Genomic DNA, 18,850 nt, shown 5'->3' on the forward strand with positions numbered 1-18,850 from the left:
TGTCCATGCTTCTTTGCCTCCATGCCTCTCTCTGAGCCCTGGGCATAGGTCTCCCTCAGCCTATCCCCAGAATAGGACCCATATCCTGATCTTTCTCTGGGTCTCCTCCCAGGACCACCCGAGATGACAGACACTGAGCTCCTGCTCAGGCTGAAGCCTATCCAATAACAAAAATACCCTCTTGAAAAGCAGATATTAAGGGACCAATACGGTCAGTGAGTGATCTTCTTTTTTTCCTGCCTCTAGAGTCACAGCCTAGGTGGCGGGAGGGGCAGGAAGGAGGCCTAGAGTCCATCCTAACTCCCCCTGCTCCAGGATCGAGTCCCACTCACAGCTGTGGACTCTAAGCATTTGAGATTGGGACAGGATCCTGGAGGTCATCTAGTCCAGCTCCCCTGTTAATGCAGGAAATAGAGCACTTACCTCCTGAGGCCGGCTTAGTGCTCTATTTATCCACCGCTGCTTCCTAAACCTGACCAGTTCATCTGAAAATTGAACCTGGTGCTTCTCAAAGCCAAGTCCTTCCTATTGTCTAGTCTGAGTCCCTCACTACATTTGATCCATTTCACAACGTCTGGTCTCCATCAGGCACAGAGCATGCACATGAGATCTTCATCACATGGAACCCTTCAAAGGCTTGATAACACTTCTCAGGGGACCTCTGGCTGTATCTTCGTGGTGTACAGCCTGATTCCTCTTGCTGCTGCATTGTCTGTTTTCCATTGTTGCTGCTCTGCCACTACATGGCCCCTCAGCATGACTGGTCCCCATATCCTCTCCACCCTCCACTCTCCTGTCCCTTGGTGACTCATCCCTGGGCTTCCCAAGGAAGCCCCCACCCTCTGCCCTTTCCTCCCCTTCCATGAGTGGAAAATCTATCTCCACCTCCCACTTCAGAGCGGGCCAGCCCCTTCCTCCGCAGTCTCCCACCCCACCCATCCCCAAACAGCCTCTCCCAGGCCCAGGGAGCAATCACAGCTGCCCCGACCTTGGCTTCCTCTGCTGGGAGGGATTGCGGGGCCGGGCCCCCAAAGGGGCCACTGGCTTTCCCCTTCCTCTGGGCAGGAGACAGAGAGGCATGGGCCCAGGGAGCAAGGACTGACTTCCTCTTGTCCCGGAATGAGCATGTCTGCCCTTTGCAAGCAGGTTTGGGTCTCTCACGAAGAGGAAACCAAAAGCAATGAGAGGGAGGGAAGGCAGAGCAACCAATCAAGGGCAGGGTGAGGCACAAAATCAGCGCCTCCCAGGGGAGCCTGTCAGAAGCTGGGGGCAATGGCGGAGCTGCAGCAGCTGCAGGAGTTTGAGATACCCACGGGCCGGGAGGCTCTGCGGGGCAACCACAGCGCCCTGTTGCGAGTCGCCGATTATTGTGAGGACAACTATGTGCAGGTAAGCAGAGTGGGCACAGGCCGCTGACACTCTGGCCCCTCCAGGGGGCCCCCGGTCCACCCCCGGGGCAAGACCGCGGAAGGCATCTTGACAGGTTCTTGTCCTGGGTTTTGACAGAGAAATCCTCCTGCTCCAGGCCTTGGCTTCAACCCAGTCCCCTGAACTTCAACCCTGATCTCAAGCTACCCAAGCCCCGACTGTGCCCCTTCTCTCTTCCGAAGCCGCAGAGATGTTTGGGCAGGCAGTGCTATTCTATCCTGTTATCAGGTCTCACCCTAGGTTCATCTCCTTCCCAGCCTCGCACTTCAATCCCCGGGGCCCAAAGACTTGTCCTCACACTAATTTTGTTGCCATCGTTCCATTTTCAGACTGGCTCTAGGTGAGACTTCAGAAGAACTTCCCAAACATTGTAATGAACTCGAGGTGAACCAGTGAAAGAGAGGAGACTGAAAATATGTCAGACTAGGCTGGGTTAAAGAGAGGGGGTCTGACGCAGAGGCCGGGGGATGGACAACGTGACTGCCGGGGGCAGGCTACCAGCCAAAGACAGAGATAGCGGCATTTTAGAACAGTTTTCTAAATTATGTGGTTGTCTCAGCTGAGCAGGTAGATTCCCGGATCAAGGGAAGAGGGACAAGAAAAACTTAATGACTGAGCACCTCTGTCGTTTCATCGATCCTCATAACCACCTCGTGCGACAAATATTAGTATTCCTATTTCATAGGTGAGGAAACAGCAGCGCAGGGAGGCGAGGTGACTTGCCCAAGGTCACACAGCCTGGAAACAGTAGAGCTGGCTGTCAGCTCAGGCCTCCTGACTTCTAAAGCCAAGCCCTGTCGTCTCCCCTGCCTCCCTGCCGTGCTATATGACTCTCTGTCCTCAGTTTTCGCCGCTTCCTTAAGAGCTACAGACTAACCCTGTTATCCTTGGGTAAAACTTCATTTTTCTAACCTATTCTAACCAAATTGTGGGAAGAGGCACAGGGACCTCGCAGATCAGTAAGAGTGTTGAAAAAAATAATAATAAAAGGAGCAGGTAGGTGCTCACGGGGAAAATGGCAGATTAAAGAGAGTCATTGATAATAACAGTTAAAATGCTCTGCACCCTTACTTTGCATTGCCTCCTTTAGTCCTTACCCCAGTCCTGTGAGGTGAGAACCACTCCCACTTCATGGCCTGGAGGCTGAGGTTAAGAAAGCCAGTCAGTGGAGAACAGACCTGAAGCCTATCAAGGCAGAGTACTCACTCTTCGAAGGTCAGCCATGCTTGTGGCAGAATGTGGATTTGAATCTGTCACTCTGACTCCAGAGCCCACCCACCAAACCTCTAGCTGAAAACGCTACCCAGGGTATAATTTCTGTCTGTGCAGTTGTTGAATGACCAACTTGTACATGAGATGAAACATGGCTCGTAAACCAGCTCTGTTCTCATAATATTGGCAGGTGCACTCCTTCTGTCGATAAGGATGAAAGCAGTCCTCCCATTCCTTCAGTAACTTCTGCACATGTCAAAGTACTTTTGGGTGGGTTCTCATTTGCGCACAGTATGCTCACAGGATTTGAGGGCACAAATACCTGAGTCCAGTTTTCAACCCCAGCACCTACCAACTATCGGTCCTGTGGCAAATTTTCCTTATAGCTTCCTTTACGGTGGTCACAGGGTTAAATGTGACAACGTATTAAAGCATTTAACGCAGTGTCTGCCCCTTAAGGAGGCCAGGATAAATGGCAGTTATTATCATTATTATTCTTATTATTATGATCATCATTCATCAGAAGGATGAGAGACACAGACATAACAACAATCAATTCTAGTGAGGTGAAGCAGCCCTTACAAAACACCCAGGGCATCAGAAGCTCTAACACAGGTCGATATTCCTGGACGCCTGCTTCCTTCATGAAGAAAACTAACTACATGACCGCACAACCAATTACCTTTCCTCACCTCTCCGAGGATCTTTGACTGGGGAGCAAATGCCTAGGAAGAGTTTGCATGACTTCTCAGAACTTCTCTTTAACCAAACCTGGTTCCCAGGTCCTCCATCCTCCCCCACCCACTCCCTCCACCACAACCAGGTGTCAGGGGACCCATGGGGAATGGGGGAGGGCAGGCTGGGGTCAACTGCAGATTTCTCTGTCAGGGTCCATCGAGTTTACCATGGGGTAATTTGCATAACAAATATACAGTCAGCCCTGAAGATGGATCCCAAACCCTTGACCTGGAGACCTAACTTTGGTCCAAGACCAAGGCCAGGGGTTGGTAGGCACCCAGGTTCTAGCCTCCCAGAGCTGGGACCAAGTAGATATTTTTCCTATTTGAGCTGATAGGAAAAATTCAGTGATGAATTGCACATGCCAGTCCAGGGAGGGTGGAGGTCAAAGGAGTAGTCGCTGTTTTGTCTGGGCTTTCATTTCCTTACCTATTAAAGGAAGGTCTTGAACTGGAACAAGAACTGCTATCTTTTCTGGTTTTAACATTCTGGGTTGATTGCTTTGCCTTTTCAAAGCAATTGGTTGCATATGCTGATGAAATGTAAATTACATGCAAATGAGCATCTCTTAACTGCTGTCGGAAGAGAAAGGCGGGAGGGACTCCTGAGAGGAGTGACAAGAGGGGTGGCTCAGGAGAGTCTGGGTTTGCCCTTTGGCTAAAACCTGGCTCAGACTACATGGGAGGCACCCAGGCTCTCTGAGCACTTTGCTTTGATAGGTTCTGGTCTGTTCTCCACTGCCTGGCCTTGAAGAGTACTTGAGTGCTCTTAACAAGGAGACTCCATGGTGTAGCCTTGCCTGTCAGTCCACTGGCCTTGCCATAGGCTTGCCCTAGACTTACTTCTTACCCTGCTGGAGAAAGGTACAGGCTAGAGGGCAGCAACACCATGACCCGACCAGAGATGAGGAAGCTGCCTGGGGAACCAGATGACCAGAGAAGTTTTGCCCCAGCCCCCATGGTGTCTGATCCGGGACTAAAAAAACCCTCTTCTTTCTTCAGTCACTCCCTGCCCACTCCTCCATCACTGACTGGCAGTGTGACCCAGCTCGGCCCCTGGCACAGTACCCAGAATGCAATGGGAAGATGCCCAGCAAGTATTTGGGTTTGCATTCAACCCATTAATTAATTCACAAATGCATATTTCTTAAGTATCGTCTGTGTGGGGAGCACTATCCCAGGATGGGATCCAGAATAAAACAGACAAATCTCTGCCCTCGCTGTGGTTACATTTTAGTGTTTGTGTGTATGTGGTGGAGGACAGATAATAAAATAAATAGATAAATAATTGCCGGTAGTACTAAGTGCTTTGAAGAAAAGAAAACAGGGTAAATATGTTAGAGAATCAATACAGAAGGGGCTGGGGTAAATTGTAGGATGGTGAGGGAAGGTGTCTCTGAGGAGCTGAGACTTAGTACTAAGGATTCTAGAAAGAAGTACAGCAAATGCAAAGGCTCTAAGGCACAAACTATCTTAGTTTGATCAGGAACAGAAACTCAACAGCCAGTGTGACTGGAGAGGAGTAAATGAGAGGGTGAAATGGTAGGAGGTGAGGATGAAGAGAAAAGCAGGATCCAATCTTGTGAGGTCCTATACGGGCCATAGTTAGAAGTTTGGATTTTATTCTCCACGTACTGGAAAGCTGGAGGGAATGAATGAATGAATGAATGAATGAAGTCACTCTCCTCTGGGCTTCAATTTCCTTATCTATAAAATGGATCAGATCATTGCTTCCCAAACATCCACTGGAAGACTGGGGCAAACCAAAGAACACAAGATCCACCTGGGGGAGTTTTTAAAGGCATAGACTCATCAGCCGCCCTCCCAGGGGTTCTGGTTAGAAGATCTGGGATGGGGGCCTGATGTTGGTTGGTTAGTTTTAAGTTCAAGAAGATCTCATCTCCAGCCAGTATTGCCTTCCTCTCTCTACTATTCACCTTTATTCCCCAAGAGGGTGGTCAATCCTCAGCTTTTTTGAGGAGGGGTATCTTTTCCTTCTCCTGTACCCGTTCCCCAGGGCTGCAGATTCGCTTTCCCGGTGTCTTCTGAGTTCCTCTTACTATATCATCATTCATTTAGAAACCACTTCAAGCACCTAAGGGTTGCTGCTTTCTCCCAATTTAGCCCCCACCTTCCCTATACCCTCTCTTATTCCACTGGCCCAGCCAAGGATCAGTGGAAGGTGCTGGCATCTGACCAGGACTGTTTGTATTTCAGGCCACAGACAAGAGGAAGGCGCTGGAGGAAACCATGTCCTTTACCACCCAGGCCCTGGCCAGTGTGGCCTACCAGGTGGGCAATCTCGCTGGGCACACTCTGCGCATGTTAGACCTGCAGGCAGCCGCCTTGCGGCAGGTGGAAGCCCGTGTGAGCACGCTGGGCCAGGTAAGGGGTGTGGGAAAGCTTCTTGCATCAGCCTCCAACTCTACAGCCCCACTTGGGCATTTTCTCCAGCAAAAAATTCTTTCCTGCTTTTCTCCACATCCAAATGCCTGACTCTGCCACAGAACCTTGGCACTTCCCAAGCTTATCTCTGTGCCTATGTCTCAGTGCTGGGCCTTGCTGTCCCATCAGACTAGGAACTCCCTGAAGGCAGAGCTCTTTCTTTCTCTAAATTCTACCTTGCATGGTAGAAAGCAGTCTCTACCAATCACGATGGCTGCATAGTCCAGGAAAGAGGCACCCTGTTTCCGTCTAAACACAGACAGTGACTAAATAAACGTTATAGACCCAGAGTGCTTGCTTGGCAAGGTCCTCTTCAGCCCTAAACGCACTGCCCTATACAGTGTCCCCCGCCTATCTATTATACACACCCTCCTCCTTCCTTCCTGAATCCTTGGCTGAGGAATTCATTGCCCCATAAACCACATGCACAGATCCAGTTACACATCAGCCTGGCCTGTGCATTGCCCCCATGTTCAGTGTGGGGTGTGTCTTTTCCTCTCGCCCTAACAACCTGAGTGCCCCCGCTCTCAGTGCTGTAGGTTTCTCCACAGAACATCCCAAGGAAAAGTTAATTTACTTATTTATCCCCCCAAAGGGAGAGCTGATCCTGCCACAATTCTCAGTCGCTTCCATGTTGTCCTCCTCTGCTCTCAGGCCAGCCTAGTGCTTCAGTCTCTTCCTGGCATCCCCACAGATGCCGTATTTTCTCTTTTCCTCTGGTTCCTGCTCAGCTAATAATAACCCTCATTTTCTTCCACCAGGAAGTTACTCCAAAGTGACTCCATCCTCCCCTGGCAACTCTCTTTTCAAATGCTGTTTGGCCTTGGGGACAAAACTCGCTCTTTCTCTGGACCTCACTGACTCCCATGGCCTCTACCCCTGACACCAAAGCCTCTACCCTCTTCCACCCATAAGCGGAAGGGGCTGTACAGAGGCCGCCTCACTGTCATTTCAAACCCTGTCGTGCAGATGGTGAACATGCATATGGAAAAGGTGGCCCGAAGGGAGATTGGCACCTTAGCCACTGTCCAGCGGCTGCCCCCCGGCCAGAAAATCATCGCCCCCGAGCGCCTACCTCCTCTCACTCCCTACTACAGGAAACCCCTCAACTTCGGCTGCCTGGACGACATTGGCCACGGGATCAAGGTAGAGAGAGGTTTCTCCACACCCTCTTCTTCTTCTTCATGGCTCCTCTCTCTCCAGGCCTCCAGTTCTCGTCCACATCCACGTTCTTGTCCCAACCTGCAGCCCTTTTCTTTCTACACTCCCTGAAACCATCACCCTAAGTGGTCCCCTTACTCCCCAAGTCTTCCTTAGAGGAGGAGCCCTCTCCTCCTCCGTGAAAAGCCTTCATGACCCCTCCCTCCAGATTTGGCCTTTACCCTGTAGTCAGATGATCTGCTGAGAGTGACATTTGAGCTGTGGGTGCTGGGTGTGTGTGCGGAAGGGAAGAGGGGGAAGGGAGGATGTTGTCAGGGTGTGCATGAGAATGGCTCCCCAGCCACATGAGAATAGCGACTTCCTCTGTCTGGAGGTTTGAGGTCACTGCACTGAGAAGTCACCCTAGAGCTGCTGTTGGGTGAGAAGGGTTGGGGATGCAGCCACTCGAAGGGGACATGGTGAAGACAGGGAAGCATGACTGGCATTTTCTCAGCCCATCTCCTTCTAGGAGGTGAGAGAGGACACACACCTTAATCCATTTTGTCAATTCCTGTCCCCACACTCCAACATTCCAGGTCAGATTGAAGCTCCTCTGTATCTAAATGACCGCTCGATATCCTTAACATGTCTTCTCCCCAAAAAGTAGAAACTACACTCTCTCCTTCAGTCACCAGGCCTCACCACCAGTAAGTTCTTCCTATTGTCCAACTTAAATTCTTTAGGCTCGGCTCAAGTCCCTTCGTTTTGTCCCTAGTGAATTAGAGCAGAGGACATTATTCTCTGTGTACCCACTCTTGGGGAAACCCTATCAGTCATAGAAGGGCTCCCTTGCATGTGGATTTGCACCTCGTTATTTGCACATTCTCCTCTAAATTTCTGCTCCTCTCTGCCCTGAACTCTCCAAAGCCAGTTCCACAGGCCTGCTAACATGACAGGTAGGAAAAAATAAAATAAAAAAATAAAATGACAGGTAGGACATCTCTAAATGGCATGGTCCTTTCCTTTCCCCATGCCTTCCCCAGCCCTGCGCTGGAGTTGAGATCTGTCAGAGTTAGGGACCTCCACTCTGGGCACTAATATGCTTTGGGAGGAGGGTAGGATGACGGGCCCACTCAGCCGTTGAGGCCATGCAGAGGAAGTGGCCTTCAGACCACGTCTGTGCTCTGAGGTTTTCCGTGGGGCCTGCGGCAGACTTGGCGCTCAAGCCCAGGCAATGAGCAAGAGGGGGTGGGGTGGGATGGAGTGAGAGAGGGGGCTGGGAAGTGGAAGTAGGAACTTGCTCTGCCCATGCTCTCCCTCCCGGTTCTCGACTGCTTCTCTCTCATTTCCTCTCTGGGATGAAGGGGGCTACAGGGAGGTCTCCATCAATGTCAGAGCTGCCCCCTCCTTGCAGGATCTGAGCACGCAGCTGTCGCGGACCGGGACCCTGTCTCGAAAGAGCGTCAAGGCGCCTGCCGCACCCACCTCCGCTACCCTAGGGTGAGACCTCACCGCGAACCAAACCACCCACTCGATCTTGAAACTACTCCCTCACCCTCACCTCTGCACTGGGCGTCAATCTTCATCCTCCACCAGCTGCCCCTCCTCCTTCTTCCCCAGCGACACCCCCTCCCTCCTTCCATCCCTAGGAGACCGCCCCGGATCCCCGAGCCGGTGCAGCTCCCGGTGGTGCCCAACGGCAAACTGTCCGCAGCCTCCTCTGCCTCTTCCCTGACCTCGGCCGGGTGAGCCCCACAAATTCAAGTTGGCGGTGGCAGTGGTGGGGGGAAATTGAGGGGGGCCTCCAGCCAGTTGTCACGGTGTCTACTGGAATTGAGAGACTCGGGTTCACAGGAGCGGGGCTTATGATCGATCAAAGGGGCAGAGCCAGCTGCAGGGGATGCTGAGTTGGGGGAGATGTTGCCTAACCTAGCCGAGCCCCTCTTTCTCTGGTCTTCAGCAGCGCTGAAGGTGTTGGTGGGGTCTCCACGACCAAGGCGCAGGCAGTACCCCCACTTCTCCCCAGCTCCATGGCCCCACCTCCTCTACCAGCCCCGGATATCTGCCTCCTGCCCCCTCCGCTGGAGGAATTTTCTATGCCCCCTCTCGGTAAGGAGCTCCGCCCTCTCCTTCTAGCTCAACTATGGGGTTGCTCTCACCTTCCCATACCCCTGCCCACCCTCTTGAATCAAATTAGGCCCAGCTCAGTGAACGTTTCGTCCAAGGTAGGGGTAACAGGAGAGAGAGGAAGTGGAGAAAGTGAACTAACATAACTAAGCACCTGCTTTATAACCTGGCCCTGAATTCGAAGCTCCTCATCCATTTTCTCAAACTTAACCTTAACAGTATCCGCACACTCCCATTTAACAGATAAAGCTGAGTCTGAGAGGTTTAATTGACTTGCCCAACAGTCACTTGCTTAGTGCCATTCTGGCTACCCTACACTGTCCAAAGGTTGTGTTTACAGAGTACCTACTCTGCACTAGGCATTGTGGAAGGGCCATGGGCAAGGGCTGGAGGAAGATTACATGAAATGGGTAGATTCCAGCACCCTGCTCTTGAACACTGAAGTTTCCTGGGGTGAGTGGGAGGGGGTTCCCTGTGCCACACTTGCAGCCTCTCTGCCTTCCCTCCCAGCCCCAGAACTACCCCAGCCCCTGGACCTGCCCCCTCCTCCACCCCTGGATGTAGATGAGTTGGAACTGCCACCTCCACCAGGCCTTGGACTGGAAGAGCCCAGCTGGGTCCCCGTTTCCTACTTGGAGAAAGGTACCTGACTCCTGGGATTGAAGGGCACCAGATCCCACCACCAGGGTTCCCCCCACTCTTCTATCCCAGAGGCATTATGGGCCTATTGTCCTCCCCAATATTCTGATAAACTGAGCAAATGTTCACTCAGGAGTCTTCCAGAACCAAGCTGGAAAGAGCAGCCAGCCTGGTATTGTTAACTGAGCTAGGGAGGGGTCCCCAGGGCTTGGGAGAAGGTACCCCCTGCAGCCTTCTCCCTTAGATGCTTGCTAGAATCCAGTATGTGGGCCCCTGCATCTCCATAATGAGACAGGAGGCACATCTCACAGCTTCCTCTCCTCCTGCCCTGCAGTGGTGACACTGTATCCATACACCCGCCAGAAGGACGACGAGCTCTCCTTCTCTGAGGGAACCATCATCTGCATCACCCGTCGCTACTCCAATGGCTGGTGTGAGGGCGTCAGCTCGGAGGGGACTGGATTCTTCCCAGGAAACTATGTGGGACCCAGCTGCTGATAGTCCCAGGGTTTCTAGGCTGCTGACCCAGGCTCTGCCCTGAGTGAACTTCAAGCCCCAGACTAAAGGCAGCTCCAAGGTCAAGACTGGACTAGGCCTGCCCACCTCTTGGCTGTGAGCTATCTGCACCTTTCCATTGTGGTGGGAAGGGGTCCTGGGGAGAGGTGTCCAGGGACCTGCTGCAGACAGGAAAGAACTGGAAGCCAAGGAATTTGATGATCTTGTCCAGAGAGGACCACTATTACATGGAGGGTAAGTTCTCCAGCTGCAAGTGCCAACTTTGAATGAAACTCTGATGACCTCCTGATCACTACCCTGCAGGGCTGGGGGGCCAGAGAGAGGATGGACAGAAAGGCACTCCAGTTCTAAGGCTCCCGCGAATTATTGAGCCCCATCCCCAGCAACAGTATCTCTCCCATCTCCTTGGTCCTCATTACCTGCCCTCTATGCTAGAGCTGATGCCCTCTGCAACCATTGACCACACCGTGTTCTTTTGCCTGTTGTCTGCCGTGTTATATGTTCAATCTTGATTCCTCGAGCTGGGTGCTCCGCCAAGAGTAGGGACCCACGCCCTTACTTAAGTGGGGCTGTCTGAGAGCAGAGACCCCCCCACCTTCCCCCATGATATTGCGGCGCCAGAGATCTCAGTCACCTCTTCCCCCTTTACCTGCTTTATAGCTCTAAAACACCAAAGAGTGAGGAGGGGTTAGGGTTTCACTGGCTCTGATTGAAAACATCATGGCTTTCTGTTCCACACGGGAGAAGGGGGGCACAGAGGGCCCAGCCCGCGGGGGTGACTTTGGTTAAGTCCCTGGTCTCTTGCTGCATAGACAAGGCTGGGGTGAGAGGAGACACCGTGGCACGCTGTGAGGTCCCTGGCTGGCTGGACCTGAGCCGGACAGTGTGCTACCTTGTTCCACCACCAAGAGGCAACTGTCCCCTCTGGCTTTTTTTCTTTTGGGGATGCTGACGGGGTGGGCGGTGGAGGGTGACAAGAAGAAAGGGGGTGTAGTGTGGAGTCTCAGTTGGTGAAGCAAGATCTAGGCCTGGGGCCATCGGTGGAGAGCATCATTTCTCTCCATGGGGTGTCCAGTACAACCGAGATGATTTCAGGCCCTGGGACTCCCCGACCCGAGACTGGGGGAGGGGCGGTTACTCTGCCCCAGGCAGCAGTTAAAGCCATGGGAGATGTTCCTTCTCTCCCCTGCCAGGGAACTCCTTCCTCCCAGTTAGTAGGACGAGGTTTTTGGAAACGCTGCTGCCTTCCCCGGTAAGCGCACCACCCCGGCTGGGCCAGACTCCAGAATGACTATTTGCCTTGGATCTGGGGGAGGCAGCGGAGCTGTGTTAACTGCATAGATAGGGACGGCTCCGACCTCCCTCCCCCAGCCTCCAAGTGGACGAGCTCGGAATTCTAGAAATTCCCCGAGGGACATACCAAAGCGAAAGGGAAAAGGGAGTTATAAAACTAGGTTGTCTTTCCCGATCCCCCACTTCCTCGCTCCCTTCTTCTCCGGAGCGCCCTCTGCAGGCCGCCGTCTCAGCACTTCTTCAGCACCTGCTGCAGATGGAGGCGCACGTCGGCGGCCGTCTCCCAGGGCACCACGGTGGCTCGGAAGGAGCTGGGCTCGGCTTTCTGCGCCTCCTGGATGAGGCGGTGCATGGGATAGCCGCGGCGCGGGAAGGCCACGTCGCCACCGGCCAGCAGCCCCATGGGGCAGAAGTCGTTGGCGCCGTCGCCCACGTAGAAAAGGCGCTCGAAGTGCACGCCTTCGTGGGCCCGCTCACGCAGGTAGTCGCTGAGCACCTTGTGCTTGCACATGTTGGCAGGGCAGCGCGTGCAGCTGTGAGTGTGGAAGGGCCGCAGTGCCAGCAGCCCTCGCGCGTCGGGCCCGGACGGGTTGCTGAGGATGCGGCGGAACAAGCTGAGGTGGCCCGCGGCGCGCAGCGCGCTCTCCACGCCAAAGGTGTTGGCATCCGAAATGAGAATCACCTCGAAGCAGGCACCCTGCTTGGCCACAAAGTGCAGCAGGTCGCCCATGCCCGGAGACAGGGGGATGGCCTCGTAGACAGCGCGTAGGTCCCGCGGCCGCACGCCCTGCTCGCCCAGGTACTTGAAAACGCGCTGCATATACTCATTGTAGAAGCCCTCGCGGTAAGTGGCACGCAGGCTCTCGGGCAGTCGCTGGCCCGGCGCGGCGCGCACAATCGAGTCGTCGCTGTTTTCGTCCACGATAGTTTCATCAAAGTCGAAGGTCAGGAGGAAGCGCGGCGCGCCCTGCGCAGCCATCCCGCCGTCCTGGGAGCAGGGGGGAGAAGAGCAGCAGGAGGAGGAGGGAGCAAGCGAGAGCGGGCGCGGCGGTTGCCGGCCCGGGAGAGGCTGGTTAGCGGGCCACAGCCAGAGGCGCTGGCACATCCAAGACCTGAGGAGGACCCAAGGCTGGTTAAGCTGGGGGAGTACCCGACGCCGCTCCCACTCCCAGCTCCCTGCCCACCCCCTTGGCACTACTTCTCAGTTAACTCACTGGAGTTTATTCTCAGAGGACCAACCTCCTCTGAACCCAGAAGGGCTTTCCTTGGCACCTGTTTCTGCTACTCTCATCTGGGGCCTTTGGGACTTAACAAGAGTCAGCTTAAAAGAGGGAGGAGCAGCTTCCAACTGGTCACCCTTTGTGGAGGTTTCTGAACTAGACCTTCTAGAGACCTCCAGTGACCCCAGTTGTTGGTATGGATAAAGGGAGAGTGGAGGGGACTGTCCACTCCCTTCTTCCCTAACATACATAGTCAGGGAAACCGCCCATTTGCCCAACGGGAACAGCTTCCACAGTCCTCTTCTGGGCGGTGACTGATGGCTGTGGACTGTGGTGCACAATAAGAAAACAGACTCCAGGGAAGACTTGTTGGACCCATCCAAAACATGTGGACAATGAGTACCAGATCTCAGGCCTGGAGGGTAGGTGTCTGGGCCTCTGCACTGGCTGGAGAACTGGATTTTAGCTCTTGGAATAACCAGATAGGTAGTTTGACTGTACAAGACCCAGGAAGGCTCTTCGGGAGCTGCTTCCAGCCAGATTGTTCTGGGCAGGGGTGCAGGGCTGGCGCTCAGTTTTTCTGGGATGTTTTAGGGCCCTGCGCTGACAGCTCATCACTAGTCACTTGCCAATTCCCCCGGAGGGCCATGTCAGCGGGTGGGGTTCCTGCCAGAGTCCGAAGCAAGCGGGCAGCAGAAGCAGTGGGGCTTGAGGAGGTAGGAGCCTCCCGTGCCAGGCCACGACATACCTGGGAGACAGGTAAGGGAAAGGAAAGAGAGCAGCAGTGGCTGAAAAGGCAGTGGAGGAGGGTACAGGTAGTGGGGACATTGGGGGTGTGTGGTATGAGGTAGCGGTGGGGGAGGAGGCTAGGAGGAAGTCATGCTGGGGCAACATAGAGACAGACTGGACAGGAAGACAGAGTGTGGGTGGGGAGCTCCAGGAAGTGGAAACCTTGAGCCGGAGCCATGTTGAAGGGGAAACATGGGAGAGGATGGCGACAACAGGGCAAGTGTGAGGGCACAAAGAAAGGCAAGCACATGGAGATAGCAGAAGCCCTCAGCAGCCTCTCTGCCACCTCTGGCTGCCAGCAGCTATACAGGACAGAGGAGCAGTGAACAGATCATGCACAGCTTCAGAATATCCACCGCACTGCCTTTCTCCCTCCAGCTTCCCACCCCGATTAGTCTGGTCAGAGCCACTCCTCTTTTTGGAGTATTCCTAACTCCCCCTCTCTAATATTCCTATGATGTTTACGGCCTGGCACAGCTTGTGAAACTGAAGTCCAGGCTCATAATTTCAGAGTTGAGATTCGAACCTGGCTCTCTGCCTCCCTAATAGAACTGTCCCTTTGACCTCATCCTAGAGTCACCCACCCTCTGGTCTTAGCAACATCCATCTGGGACTCTCAGTGGCCCAAGGTCCCTGGAGTTGAGGATGTAAAGCATCAGGATCCCTCAACTGGGATGGAAGTTTCTAGGAGTTAGTGGAGGCCCCTAGTGGAGCTATCCCCGTTAGTGGAAGCAAGCCTGAAGGAGTGGTTAGGGTTCTTCCCACCCTATGATGGGGACATGGGGGCTGAGGCCTCATCCTAACAGACCCCTGGAGGGACCCACTTACCCTAGACAGGCATCGGAGGCCAGCAACTGGAAAACACCCGCTCATTGTTGGTACATCACCCTGAGCACCACCTGTAGGGACTCTGTTGGCCTCTAGCTGTCGTCCAGAGCTCCTGATAACCATATAAGGTCTGTTTGAGGGTGCCCAGACCCAGCCTCATCCCCTTTGCTGAGCCCCAGGAACGATTCCCAGGGACTCAGTAAAAACAACCCCTCAGATAGGCAGAGCACTTACAGATCGGAGCCCTTGCTAGGCATCCTTTTAGCAATCCACTAAGATGCTGGAGAGTTTACAGATGATATATTGGAGACCCAGAAAGGTAAACTGACTGGCTCAAAGGTCACCCACCGTAAGTGGCAGAGACAGATCTCAAAACCAGATCTGCGTCTGAAACCAGTGCTTTTCTCTAGTATGATCATTACCTCTGTGTACAGTACATCATAGTTTACAAATCACCTTCACTCATGTTCTCTCACGGCTCATCATAGTCCCTTAAATTCAGCAGATGAGAAGGGTTCAGAGAGGTTAAATAACTTGCCCGTGGCCATGCTGTTCCCATGGGGCAGAACCTGGTTCATAAATAACTGGCCACAGCCTTGCCTGCCCTCTGTCCTCACAAGAGGCAGATGACCAGGCTCATTGCACCACAGCTGGGGGGCCCAGACCCCTGAGCACCACAGGTGATTTGGGACTGGCTTCCCTGGTGCTTTCAGGGCCTCGGTAGACTGGAGAGTCGGACTGCAATTTCTGCTGGACTTTGCTATGTGGCTTTGGGGATAGGGTTTGGTTTTGTGGAGCTTTCACCAGCACAGCTACAAAGGACACCACCCACAGCTCCTAGTGCTTCCCTTCACCCCCCTCCACACACACACATACACACTCGCAATCCTGGGGTTCAATAAGAGAGCAGAGGCAGCTGGAACAGATCTGGAAAGACACTAGAGCCAGGAGACTAGACAGGGAAAGGCGCAAAGGTCGGGCTGCTGCCCTCTGGTGGTGAAAATGGGTGACACTGGAAACCCCTCTGATTTTGTCAAGGTGACACTCCCCAGACCATGCCAGGACAGCAGGGAGAAGCCATTGCCCTCAAGACAGAGACTGGGACATCCCAGGAGCAGGGAACAGACAGAGAAAGGGGCTCTATCACCCTCTATCTTGACATACTCCATCTCTCCCCACTCCCTGACCACATATATATTATAAACTCTCAGTTGGGATGGGATGTGTCTCAGCCTTTTCTCTAAGTATTTTTAATCTAGGAATTAGGAAATATGGTCAGGCCAAATGAGTCAGTGAGGAAAAGAGGGAGGGGATTGGGAGAGGAGAGATGGGAACCGTTGGGAGGCACAGGGAACAAGGGAATGGCAGGTGCTGGAGGGTTGGCGGGCTGTCCCCAGGCCTTATCTGGAAGGAGTTCCAGTCTTCCAGAATCCTGGGTAGTAACACATGTCCCACCTGGGGCTAGGAGAAGGGTCACGGGATTCCACCCCCGTTGTAAAAGCAAATAGGGACAGACACGCCAGGCACGTAGAAAAGCAGGATTTAATACAAAGATACAGAGGGTGGTTAGCAGCCACCCAGAGACTGACTTTCATCCCATAGAAAAGGATCTCCTTACTCTGCACTTGTTTCTTTTTCTAATTTGGTAGAATATTTGGATTTTTAATCATCTTCAAAACTTCTCATTTCTCATAGCAAAAGAAATAGTTACTTTTCTCATACACTACTAATAGTATTTAGGGAAATCAGTTAAACATTTATTATTTGGTAATTTGCCCTTGTTTCTTTTAGTCCCCAGAGCAGAAAGCCAGGCATCCTGGGTTTCTTCCCCTGGAAACTAAGAAGACTGTGCTGTGACATCCCACCCCTACCCCCACAGTCCCACAGTAGTTGGAGGGACCTTGAGCCCATTCGAATCTGGGTCCCGTGAGAGTGATGTTTAAAGAGGTTACTTACTCACCTCTAGCAGCTTTGTCCTGAGTGATCAAATCGTTTCGTGGTCACGAAAAAGAGTCCCTCAAAGAAAAATGGGACAGAATCTCTGAGCTTCTCCTGCAGGCTAGAGCAGAGAGAGAAGGGTTTCTTCGGAGTGGCACAGAGTCTATAACTAGTCCCATCTAAAAGTGATGTCTGCCTCCCTGATTCCATACCGGATAACCAGATTCCTCCCCGCTTCCCCCGCCCCTTTTACACAAATGCTCTTGGATGACATCTGTGGGATTGGACGGGAGGGTCCCCTGGGGGTAGGGAAGGAATCAGGCCCCGGGTTTGAAATTCTCCTCTTAGTGGATGGACAGAGCCTACAGTTTCAGGGCAGCTTCCCACAGGAAATGTACAGAATGGAGGTGGGGGAAGGACAAGGACCCCAGAGATACCACAGTAACAAGACCAGGTCTCCTTGTATCAATCACTAGAAATTAGATACGGACACTAAGGTGGAGTTCTTTTCCTCCCCCAGACAGCAGTCCCATGCTTCACCAATCTCTTCCTTGCTCACCACCAGCAGCAAATAGGAAAAACAGAGGCCCAGAGAGGTCAAGGTAACATCCTGGGCCACACAGTATCAGAATCAAGATTAGAATTTAGGGGGCTCTGGTGACTCTTGGCAAAATTGCAGCTAAAGCTTCCCTTATTGCTCTGGAGACCCCTTGGGCTGTGAGCTTCCAGTCCTGAGTAGCTGAAGGTGATGACCTGGAGCCCTGGTGCCAGCAAGGAAGCTGGGACCAGGAGTCACCTCTGGGTTTGTCCCGCTGTGAGGGGATCCTCACTGGGCAGGGAGGTGGCAGCTGCCGATGTGTAATGGGGGAGATATTTTAGGGTGGCTGGAAGGCAGGCATACCCCCAACTGGCGGTGCTTCGCTCCAATGGGGGGGGGGGGGTGCGCAGCTCGGGAGGCCGAGGGGACTAGTGGTGGGCAAAGGGGCACCGATTCTTTGGCTTTTTCCGAGTCAGGAACCGAGGGCTATCCGAGCAGCACAATCCTAGCGCAGGAGAAAGAAAGGGGATTCATTCCTCCGCCCCAGGAACTCCCCCACTGACACACACGTAAAGAGCGCCCTCAAACTCCACACTGCCCCCACTCCATACTGGGACCCCAGCCTTCCCGTATCTTGGGGAGCCCAGGACTCACGTCGGGAGCGTCGGCGGTAGAGGTCTGTCCCGGCTGAGTTTGGAGAGTAAAGAGTGGGGAGAGGGGCTAGCTGAGGTATTTGGGCTCAGGATGGAGCAGGGGTGCTTACGGGAATTGGAGGGGACGCGGTGTCTTATCCACCCCCGGATTTCTGGGGTCCGGCTCACGAGTCCCTCCGGTCCCGAAGGGCCGTGGATGATGTGCGTCTGGGCCGTACCCTCCACCTGCCCTCCATCCCCCCCCGCCCGCCGCCGCGTCCCCTTTAAATGCCGGGGAGCCGGAGCCCGAGCCGCGGCTGGCGCTGCGGCTGCCGCAGCACCCGCGCCCACCGCAGTCCTCGCACGTCACAAGCGACTGTCCAATCACCGCGGCGCCGGCGCACATCAAAGGGGCGGGCTTCCCGCGGGCCACGCCTCCGGGCTGTCCCGAAGGCTCCCAGAGCGTTAGCGAAGGTGGGATCGGGAGTCGCGGTAAAGGGTAGGAGGGTGGGCAGGGAGCGCAGCCCTTTGGAGGAGCGTGGGTGGGGGGGGTACCCTCATTAGAGCAGCTGCCGGGCGCTGCGTAAGTCCCCGCCCACGCACTCAGGAGTGCCAGGGCTGTGGCCTCTCAGTCGCCGCCTCCAGGGCTCTGATCCCTGAGATGTGCAGAAATGCACCCTCACCTCCGGCTCTCATTCTGTTCTTAGTCCATAAACCCTGTGGCAGGCACCGGATAACCCAGACCAAGGAGAGCAATTCCTGTTTCTCTCCCACGTGCACGTACCTAGGTGCCCTCTGCCCTGCAGGCGGAGTCACAGCGCCCCGTCCCGGCCTTTGGAACCCTTCCCCCGTTACAAGTTACAGCGGATTGCCAGGAATGACTCTCCCACTCCCCTACCCTATAAACAGTGAGTTGAGAACCGAACAGTTTGCCCCTTTGCGAGTGGTGTTGTAAATAAAATACCCACTTTCTCCTCTGCTTCCTAAGAGTTTGTTCCCAGCCACACTCCTCTACCCTCTTTCTGCCCTCCCATCCTGGTGATGAGGAGAGGGTATTCTGTTTAGAAAGGAAAGAGGTGAAGCTTATATTTACTGAGAACATACTACAAATCAGCACTGTACCCAGTACCTGCACTCATTGTTGAATGCTCACAACACTCAGGAGAAATTACTCTCCCAAATTCAAGCCCAGGCACACCTGACTCATGGGATTCCAAAGGGGCTGTGTGGGTGGGGAGAATATAGGTGTCCCCAGGCCTGGGACTAATGTCAGTCCTTCCTAAGGCTCCCCTGCTCCACTTCTTGAAGACAGCCTGCAAATTTAAAAGTCCGGAGTGATCTGAAAGCCATGGGGCTGGAAACCAGAGA

General features: G+C 53.7%; 2 protein-coding genes across 7 annotated transcripts; one reads left to right on the forward strand and one right to left on the reverse strand.

Moving 5' to 3' along the window:
- The first annotated feature begins 959 nt into the window (after positions 1–959).
- On the forward strand, positions 960–10,245 carry ABI3 (ABI family member 3). 2 transcript variants are annotated; one of them, XM_039873770.1, is made up of 8 exons: positions 960–1,389; positions 5,595–5,762; positions 6,792–6,968; positions 8,377–8,462; positions 8,612–8,707; positions 8,926–9,071; positions 9,600–9,731; positions 10,063–10,245. In XM_039873770.1, the coding sequence occupies exons 1-8, from the start codon at positions 1,273–1,275 to the stop codon at positions 10,224–10,226; spliced, it is 1,086 nt and encodes a 361-aa protein (XP_039729704.1). In that variant the 5' UTR covers positions 960–1,272; the 3' UTR covers positions 10,227–10,245. The 2 variants fall into 2 exon arrangements, with proteins under 2 accessions (XP_039729704.1, XP_039729703.1); XM_039873769.1 differs by having other exon boundaries at positions 962–1,389; positions 8,923–9,071.
- A 1,492-nt stretch (positions 10,246–11,737) lies between these two features.
- PHOSPHO1 (phosphoethanolamine/phosphocholine phosphatase 1) lies at positions 11,738–18,628 on the reverse strand. 5 transcript variants are annotated; one of them, XM_039873772.1, is made up of 4 exons: positions 17,505–18,628; positions 16,335–16,433; positions 14,375–14,486; positions 11,738–12,649 (listed from the first exon to the last, which is right to left on the reverse strand). In XM_039873772.1, the coding sequence occupies exon 4, from the start codon at positions 12,640–12,642 to the stop codon at positions 11,767–11,769; it is 876 nt and encodes a 291-aa protein (XP_039729706.1). In that variant the 5' UTR covers positions 12,643–12,649; positions 14,375–14,486; positions 16,335–16,433; positions 17,505–18,628; the 3' UTR covers positions 11,738–11,766. The 5 variants fall into 5 exon arrangements, with proteins under 5 accessions (XP_039729706.1, XP_039729708.1, XP_039729707.1 ...); XM_039873774.1 differs by having other exon boundaries at positions 11,738–12,525; positions 17,505–18,627; XM_039873773.1 differs by lacking the exon at positions 17,505–18,628 and adding an exon at positions 17,214–17,241.
- Positions 18,629–18,850: the final 222 nt, after the last annotated feature.

The sequence above is a fragment of the Pteropus medius genome, unplaced genomic scaffold, assembly GCF_902729225.1.
Source record: "Pteropus medius unplaced genomic scaffold, Ma_sr-lr_union100, whole genome shotgun sequence".
Lineage (NCBI taxonomy): Eukaryota > Metazoa > Chordata > Mammalia > Chiroptera > Pteropodidae > Pteropus > Pteropus medius.

Coding starts and splice junctions, on each gene's coding strand:
- ABI3 (XM_039873769.1), top strand. CDS start 1,273: ATGGCGGAGCTGCAGCAGCTGCAGGAGTTTGAGATACCCACGGGCCGG. Junction 5,763..6,791: donor GTGTGAGCACGCTGGGCCAG/GTAAGGGGTGTG, acceptor CCTGTCGTGCAG/ATGGTGAACATGCATATGGA. Junction 6,969..8,376: donor ACATTGGCCACGGGATCAAG/GTAGAGAGAGGT, acceptor CCCTCCTTGCAG/GATCTGAGCACGCAGCTGTC.
- PHOSPHO1 (XM_039873771.1), bottom strand. CDS start 14,497: ATGGTTATCAGGAGCTCTGGACGACAGCTAGAGGCCAACAGAGTCCCT. Junction 12,526..14,374: donor GCCTCCGATGCCTGTCTAGG/GTAAGTGGGTCC, acceptor CCCTGCTCCCAG/GACGGCGGGATGGCTGCGCA.